At 46.2% G+C, this 9,600-nt stretch overlaps 1 protein-coding gene across 1 annotated transcript in view; it reads left to right on the plus strand.

The window, feature by feature from the left end:
* Window positions 1–9,395, plus strand: part of dhx29 (DEAH (Asp-Glu-Ala-His) box polypeptide 29) — a 28,521-nt gene extending 19,126 nt beyond the window's left edge. The window contains exons 22-28 of the mRNA XM_035783011.2: window positions 3,537–3,761; window positions 4,293–4,429; window positions 4,734–4,824; window positions 5,425–5,757; window positions 7,588–7,719; window positions 8,710–8,806; window positions 9,009–9,395. Coding sequence (XP_035638904.1) covers window positions 3,537–3,761; window positions 4,293–4,429; window positions 4,734–4,824; window positions 5,425–5,757; window positions 7,588–7,719; window positions 8,710–8,806; window positions 9,009–9,064 — 1,071 coding nt within the window. The 3' untranslated portion in view covers window positions 9,065–9,395. The remainder of the gene's footprint in view (window positions 1–3,536; window positions 3,762–4,292; window positions 4,430–4,733; window positions 4,825–5,424; window positions 5,758–7,587; window positions 7,720–8,709; window positions 8,807–9,008) is intronic.
* The last annotated feature ends 205 nt before the right edge of the window (window positions 9,396–9,600 follow it).

Consider the following 9,600-nt stretch of genomic DNA (forward strand, 5'->3'; position numbering starts at 1 on the left):
ATAGCGATAAGGCAGCTGGGGTTTGTGTTAAATGGCCAATATACCACAGCCCTTAGCTGTGGTATATTTGGCTATTTACCACAACCCCCCCCAAGGTGCCTTATTGCTTAATTATTCCTAGATATTCTTCATAACAGACACAGGAACAATCCACTCACAGGGCTCACTTGACAAGTAGATGGCAATCTCAATGTAACTATCGTAACCACTCCAATCACCATAACCACCGTAACCACCCCAATCACCATAACCACCGTAACCACCCCAAACCACCGTAACCACCCCAAACCACCGTAACCACCCCTAACCACCCAAACCACCGTAACCACCACAAACCACTGTAAACCACCCTAACCACTGTAAACCACCGTAACCACCCTAACCACTGTAAACCACCGTAACCACCCCAACCACCGTCACCACCCCAAACCCCCCTAACCACTGTAAACCACTGTAACCACCCCAACCACTGTAAACCACCCCAACCACTGTAAACCACCTTAACCACCCTAACCACTGTAAACCACCCTAACCACTGTAAACCACCCTAACCACTGTAAACCACCTTAACTTCCCCAACCACTGTAAACCACCATAACCACCCTAACCACTGTAAACCACCATAACCACCCTAACCACTGTAAACCACCATAACCACAGTAAACCACCCAAACCACTGTAAACCACCCCAACCACTGTAAACCACCCCAACCACTGTAAACCACCCCAACCACTGTAAACCACCCCAACCACTGTAAACCACCGTAACCACTGTAAACCACCCCAACCACTGTAAACCACCCCAACCCACCACCCCAACCACTTTAAACCACCCCACCACTGTAAACCACCACCCTAACCACTGTAAAACCACCCCAACCACTGTAAACCAACCAACCTAACCCTAAACCACTGTAAACCACCCCAACCACTGGAAACCACCTAACCACTGGAAACCACTGTAAACCACCCCAACAACTGTAAACCCAACCACCGTAACCCCTAACCACCGTATTCCACCCCAACCACTGTAAACCACCACCCCAACCACTGTAAACCACCGTAACCACCGTAACCACACCAACCACTGTAAACCACCGTAACCACTGTAAACCACCCCAACCACTGTAAACCACCCCAACCACTTTAAACCACCCCAACCACTGTAAACCACCGTAACCACCCTAACCACTGTAAACCACCGTAACCACCCTAACCACTGTAAACCACCCCAACCAACCTAACCACTGTAAACCACCCTAACCACGTAACCACCCTAACCACTGTAAACCACCCCAACCACTGGAAACCACCCTAACCACTGGAAACCACTGTAAACCACCCCAACAACTGTAAACCACCGTAACCACCCCAACCACCGTAACCACCCTAACCACCGTATTCCACCCCAACCACTGTAAACCACCGTAACCACCCCAACCACTGTAAACCACCGTAACCACCGTAACCACACCAACCACTGTAAACCACCGTAACCACCCCAACCACCCCAACCATTGTAAACCACCATAACCACCCTAACCACTGTAAACCACGTAACCACCCTAACCACTGTAAACCACCGTAACCACCCCAACCACCCTAACCACTATAAACCACCCTAACCACTGTAAACCACCGTAACCACCCCAACAACCCTAACCACTGTAAACCACCCTAACCACTGTAAACCACCGTAACCACCCTAACCACTCTAAACCACCCCAACCTCCCTAACCACTGTAGACCACCTCAACCACCCTAACCACTGTAAACCACCCCAACCACTGTAAACCACCCCAACCACTGTAAACCACCGTAACCACCCCAACCACCCTAAATCACCGTAACCACCCCAACCACTGTAAACCACCGTAACCTCCCCAACCACCCTAACCACTGTAAACCACCCTAACCACTGTAAACCACTGGAAACCACCCTAACCACTGGAAACCACTGTAAACCACCCCAACAACTGTAAACCACCGTAACCACCCCAACCACCGTAACCACCCTAACCACCGTATTCCACCCCAACCACTGTAAACCACCGTAACCACCCCAACCACTGTAAACCACCGTAACCACCCCAACCATTGTAAACCACCCCAACCATTGTAAACCACCATAACCACCCTAACCACTGTAAACCACCGTATCCACCCCAACCACCGTAACCACCCCAAACCACCCCGACCACTGTAAACCACCGTAACCACCCCAACCACCCTAACCACTATAAACCAGCGTAACCACTGTAAACCACCCCAACCACTGTAAACGACCGTAACCACTGTAAACCACCGTAACCAACACAACCACCCTAACCACTATAAACCAGCTTAAACCACTGTAAACCACCCTAACCACCCTAACCACTGTAAACCACCGTAACCACCCCAACCACCCTAACCACTGTAAACCACCGTAACTACCCTAACCACTGTAAACCACCCCAACCTCCCTAACCACTGTAGACCACCTCAACCACCCTAACCACTGTAAACCACCCCAACCACTGTAAACCACTGTCACCACCCCAACCACTGTAAACCACCGTAACCTCCCCAACCACCCTAACCACTGTAAACCACCCTAACCACTGTAAACCACCCTAACCACCGTAACCACCCTAACCACGTAACCACTGTAAACCACCCCAACCACTGTAAACCACCGTAACCACCCTAACCACTGGAAACCACTGTAAACCACCCCAACAACTGTAAACCACCCCAACCACCCTAACCACCGTAACCACCCCAACCACCCTAACCACCGTAAACCACCCCAACCACTGTAAACCACCGTAACCACCCTAACCACTGTAAACCACCGTAACCACCCCAACCACTGTAAACCACCGTAACCACCCCAACCACTGTAAACCACCGAAACCACCCTAACCACGTAACCACCCTAACCACTGTAAACCACCCCAACCACTGTAAACCACCATAACCACCCTAACCACTGGAAACCACTGTAAACCACCCCAACAACTGTAAACCACCCCAACGACCCTAACCACCGTAACCACCCCAACGACCCTAACCACCGTAACCACCCCAACCACCCTAACCACCGTAAACCACCCCAACCACTGTAAACCACCGCAACCACCCTAACCACTGTAGACCACCCCAACCACTGTAGACCACCCCAACCACTGTAAACCACTGTAACCACTGTAAACCACCCCAACCACTGTAAACCACCGTAACCACCCCAACCACCCTAACCACTGTAAACCACCATAACCACCCTGACCACTGTAAATCACCCTAACCACTGTAAACCACCATAACCACCCTGATCACTGTAAACGACCCCAACTACTGTAAACCACCGTAACCACCCTAACCACTGTAAATCACCCCAACCACTTTAAACCACCATAACCACCGTAACCACCCCAACCACCGTAACCACCCTAACCACTGTAAACCACCCCAACCACTGTAAACCACCGTAACCACCCTAACCACTGTAAACCACCCTAACCATCACTGTTCCGTCTCTGTCCCCTGTACAGAAATGTGAGTATGGCTCTCCAGAGGAGTTCCTGTGTCGAGCCCTAGACGCGCCCCAGCCCCAGTCTGTGAGTAACGCCGTGTGCCTGCTCCGGAGGATCGGAGCGTGTATACCGGAGGGCCACGCCCTCACCCCGCTGGGTCACCATCTCGCCACCTTGCCTGTCAACGTCAAGATCGGCAAGATGCTCATCTTTGGTGCCATCTTGGGCTGCCTGGACCCCATTGTAAGTTACAGTCCATGCGGGGTGTCATACATTTCTGAATTAGCATTGTACTGTATTAACTGCTTGCAAAATCAGCAATCAACCATGTGAAATGGGACTCACCTAGTTAAAGCTAGAATCCTTAATTGAAACAAGAACAAAGCAGTCACCCCGCCTGTGTCTTGGTAAAAACGCTGAGGGATGGGCCTGGAGAAATTTAACCACTCTCAAATTCATAGACGAGCTATGGATTCAAGGACTGACGATCCATGATATCAAAATTGTAGTTTTAACCATGTTTTCAAGCTATACAGTGTTTGTTTACATTTGACATTGTTTACAAATATTGGAGTAAAACAAGCTTATACTTTGGGTACTGATGGGGTACGACAGTTGAACTAAGCTCATGAGGCATTTAGAAGTTATTTTCTTCAAGAATAAATGGGTATATATCATTTATTTTTAAGTCCAAAAATAGATGTAGCAACAAAGGATTCCAGCTTTAAAGGATAAATCTAATTTCCATAATGACTGAATGTAATTGTATTGCAGGCGACTATAGCAGCAGCGATCTCGGAGAAGTCTCCCTTTGCCACACCCATGAACCAGAAGGATCAGGCTAACCTGGCTAAAGCTGCCCTGGCTGTAGCCAACTCAGATCACCTGACTATCTACAATGCTTACCTGGGGTAAGTGCATCTCTTTTCAAGAGTATGAATGACCAAAATCTGAGATAGATAATTCAAGGTCATGTTCAGTTGGGCACATGGCAGCAAATTGTTTTGCGACAGTAAAGAAAACATGTGTTTCTTGGTCAAGTTCACCTAGTCCCTCTCTGTTTCAATCAATTTTATTCTATATTGTGCCTAATACATTTATTAAAAAGCAATGACACATAGCCTAACCCTGAAGAAGTTGATTGTTCCTGTGCCATTTTAATGGCTCAGCCACCATCTTGGTTTCTGTTCTCTAATGGTATTGTTCTGCTAACAGGTGGAAGAACATACGCAGTGAGGGATATCGAGCCGAAATGGTCTACTGCAGGAAACACTTCCTGAACCGTACCGCCCTCATCACCATAGAGGTACTCTATTTTCTAACTTGTGTGTATGGTTCTCTCATCTGATATGCTTTAACAGTGAGCGTCAGGGTTGGGGTCAATTTCGAATTTCAGTTTACTTATTGAATTGACTGAATTGAAATTTCGTGGTATCCAATTGGTAGTTACAGTCTTGTCTTATTGCTGCAACTCCCGTATGGGAGTTCTGCTTCTTGACACAATGCCCACTTAACCCGGAGGAAACACCGTGACCGTGTCAGCGTGCACTGTGCCCGGCCCGCCACAGGAGTCGCTAGTGTGCGGTGGGACAAGGACCCTGCCGCCAAAACCCTCCCCTAACCCGGACGACGCTGGGACAATTGTGCGCCGCCTCATGGGTCTCCCGGTTGCAGCCGACTGCGACAGAGCCTGGACTCCAACCCAGAATCTCTAGTGGCACAGCTAGCACTGCGATGCAGTGTCTTAGACCAACCACTGTGTCACTCGGGAGGCCGTTTAAATTGAATTTACCCCAACCCTGTTGAGCATGTACAACTGCTGTACACAGTGACAGTAGTTATAAGAGATCATATGACATTTAGAGTGGTTGGTAAGGACATTAAACCTGGATCTCTTCTCCATCAGGACATCAAACAGGAGCTGATGCGTATGATGGACCAGGCTGGATTCTCTGGTTCCTCCAGGTCCAGTCGAGGACCACCTTCCCGGGATCGGTCTGACCCCAGGGGTCCCCAGGCTCCCCTCACCCCCCTTGGTAAGCCTCAGATCTGTGTCCTGAACGCGGTGCTGACGGCAGGACTGTATGACAGCGTGGGACGGATCCTCTACACTCCCTCTGTGGACGTCCTGGACCGGGTGGCGTGCTCTGTGGAGACTGCCCAGGGGAAGGCCCAAGTCCACCCCTCCTCTGTCAACCGCTGCCTGCAGACACGCGGCTGGCTGCTCTTCCAGGAGAAGGTCAGTTGGTCCCATAGAGATATACAGTGCCTTGCGAAAGTATTCGGCCCCCTTGAACTTTGCGACCTTTTGCCACATTTCAGGCTTCAAACATAAAGATATAAAACTGTATTTTTTTTGTGAAGAATCAACAACAAGTGGGACACAATCATGAAGTGGAACCACATTTATTGGATATTTCAAACTTTTTTAACAAATCAAAAACTGAAAAATTGGGCGTGCAAAATTATTCAGCCCCCTTAAGTTAATACTTTGTAGCGCCACCTTTTGCTGCGATTACAGCTGTAAGTCGCTTGGGGTATGTCTCTATCAGTTTTGCACATCGAGAGACTGACATTTTTTCCCATTCCTCCTTGAGCTCAGTGAGGTTGGATGGAGAGAATTTGTGAACATCAGTTTTCAGTTCTTTCCACAGATTCTCGATTAGATTCAGGTCTGGACTTTGACTTGGCCATTCTAACACCTGGATATGTTTATTTTTGAACCATTCCATTGTAGATTTTGCTTTATGTTTTGGATCATTGTCTTGTTGGAAGACAAATCTCCGTCCCTGTCTCAGGTCTTTTGCAGACTCCATCAGGTTTTTTTCCAGAATGGTCCTGTATTTGGCTCCATCCATCTTCCCATCAATTTTAACCATCTTCCCTGTCCCTGCTGAAGAAAAGCAGACCCAAGCCATGATGCTGCCACCACCATGTTTGACAGTGGGGATGGTGTGTTCAGGGTGATGAGCTGTGTTGCTTTTACGCCAAACGTAACGTTTTGCATTGTTGCCAAAAAGTTCAATTTTGGTTTCATCTGACCAGAGCACCTTCTTCCACATGTTTGGTGTGTCTCCCAGGTGGCTTGTGGAAAACTTTAAACAACACTTTTTATGGATATCTTTAAGAAATTGCTTTCTTCTTGCCACTCTTCCATAAAGGCCAGATTTGTGCAATATACGACTGATTGTTGTCCTATGGACAGAGTGTCCCACCTCAGCTGTAGATCTCTGCAGTTCATCCAGAGTGATCATGGGCCTCTTGGCTGCATCTCTGATCAGTCTTCTCCTTGTATGAGCTGAAAGTTTAGAGGGACGGCCAGGTCTTGGTAGATTTGCAGATCTTTTTGTATCCAAATCCGGCTTTAAACTTCTTCACAACAGTATCTCGGACCTGCCTGGTGTGTTCCTTGTTCTTCATGATGCTCTCTGCGCTTTTAACGGACCTCTGAGACTATCACATTGCAGGTGCATTTATACGGAGACTTTATTACACACAGGTGGATTGTATTTATCATCATTAGTCATTTAGGTCAACATTGGATCATTCAGAGATCCTCACTGAACTTCTGGAGAGAGTTTGCTGCACTGAAAGTAAAGGGGCTGAATAATTTTGCACGCCCAATTTTTCAGTTTTTGATTTGTTAAAAAAGTTTGAAATATCCAATAAATGTTGTTCCACTTCATGATTGTGTCCCACTTGTTGTTGATTCTTCACAAAAAAATACAGTTTTATATCTTTATGTTTGAAGCCTGAAATGTGGCAAAAGGTCGCAAAGTTCTAGGGAGCCGAATACTTTCTCAAGGCACTGTATTGATCCATGATCATTCAATCTACCCGTCTGTAATCTCTATGGTGAAATCGATTACTCACTGGGTGTAGAAGGTGCCCTTAACTGGAGATATAGGATCAAATTCTCCCTACTTGTAATCCTAACCAAGGGTGTGGCTAGGCTGGGGCAACCTCTAACTCCCAGGTAGGCCTAAATAGAATAATTTACTGTGTGTAATTGTAGGTAAAATACTATTAAGTTGCTAATTTTTTTAATCTAATTTTGACACTGCCTCAGGTAAAATACTCTAAGATCTACCTGCGGGACACGACGCTGATCTCTCCCTTCCCCATGCTACTGTTTGGAGGGGACATCGACGTACAACACCGGGAGAGACTCATCTCTCTGGATGGATGGATACACTTCCAGGTCAGAGTTCATATCTGGGTCAGCTGTATTACATGTCTGTTGTGAATGACTAGAGTGGTGTGTCAGTGCTACAGCAGAGACAGTGTGATACACAAAGAGAAAGAAAATCAAACTCTTGTAGCCAGTTTCCCAGACCCAGATAAAAAATCAAATTACTTCTCAATAGAGAATCTCCATTGTAAGTGCTCTATAGTCCAATACTAGTCTTAGGCTACAATCCAAATTCAAAGTAGACAGCCCTCGGCCCTAAACCCTCAGCCCTTGAATTATGTTTTACAAAGTGTACTTTTAAATGTCCCTTGCCCAAGCGAGGAAGAGTGTTGATCGGAGAGGCAACGTTGTTGGAGGAAATATTGAGTTTAAAAACAAACAACCTAAAGCTATTAATGTACCTAGTAAGCTAATAGCTAGCTAGCAGTCCTGTCAGGTAGCTAGCTACAGTTGCCCATAGCTGGCTAGCTAGTATTATAGTTTATTTATTCCAATACATTTCTGAATTCCCCAAAAATATGTTTATGAAGCTAACTACGTTTTTATAGGGTCCTCACTACGAGACTAAGCCAATTTGCCAATGCTAAAATCAATGTCATCTATATATTTTATTTTAGCAAGCTAGCGTCATAATTATGTCTGACATGCCGAAAATTCGGCCATGTTGATTCAATTTGACACGTGACTACAGTTTGCATTGAATTGTGGGTCATATCAACCCCACAAGTGATCCAAGTTCTTCACTCGCTCCCTCAAGCTAAATCAAGGGCCAAGGGGGCAACGTTAGTGAATTGGACCTCCACTTAAGATGCCAATCAAACTGTATCCGGTTTTGACGAGGATTCCCCCAAGGGAAAGTGGCTATTGCGAGGGCTAAAATTACTGTGTTTGGACTGCAGCCTTAATCTAGGTCCAGGAAACCCTTGTAGTTGAGCATACTGTCGCAAGCAAGGCTCTGTCTGATCTCTGTTCCTCCCTGTCCTCCTCTCTCTCTCCCAGGCCCCAGTGAGGATCGGAGTGATCTTTAAACATCTGAGGAAGCTCATAGACTCACTACTGGAGAAGAAGCTGGAGAACCCAAGGATGAATCTAGAAGGTAATATTCTACCCTTTTTCTGTCTTTTCCCCCTCCCTTTTCTCTTGAATCCCTATCTCATTTTCTGTTTCCTTCTTCCTCATCCTTCGTCTCTTCCTAAGCCCCCTACATTTTTATTTTTTGTGTTCATGACATTGTGCTGTGTGTTGTTTTACTGTGTAGTGGTAAATGGTGTTGTTTACTCTTTTACTCTCTCCCGTAGATGAGAAGACTATCCAGTTGATAATAGAACTGATCAAGATGGAGAATGTCTTCTGACCACTGTGACCTCTGACCTCTCATTGGAGACCTCAGTCATACATGGTTGTCCAAGGACAGATGGACAGCCTAAAGATCAGAGGGTGGTGGTGGACTGTATAATGACATTTAAATCATGAAATTAAAGAATATATTTCTTCTCTTATCAATGATGACTGTTGCCAAACAAAATAAAGCTGTATGAGGTGTTGATGGCTAATTTATGTTTGATATCTGTTTTAGGGAAATAAACATTTGAAATGAATTCATAGCTCCCTCCCTCGGAATGTAACAAACATCCTTTGGTGATTAGCATGTCTTTGTTTTCTAAAATAAACAAAACTCTAATGGCCTTGTGTGTGCGCCTAGTAAACATCCTTGAAATATTCCTGCAATTATGTCAGACTGGTGCTGCCCAAACAGTTATTTCAGATTATAAACTGGGTGGTTCTGACAGCCATGGTATATCAGACCGTATACCATGGATATGAAAAAACATTTATTTTCACTGCTCTAATTACATTGGTAACCAGTTTATAATAGCAATAAGGTACCTC

This window comes from Oncorhynchus keta, chromosome 12 (assembly GCF_023373465.1).
Source record: "Oncorhynchus keta strain PuntledgeMale-10-30-2019 chromosome 12, Oket_V2, whole genome shotgun sequence".
Lineage (NCBI taxonomy): Eukaryota > Metazoa > Chordata > Actinopteri > Salmoniformes > Salmonidae > Oncorhynchus > Oncorhynchus keta.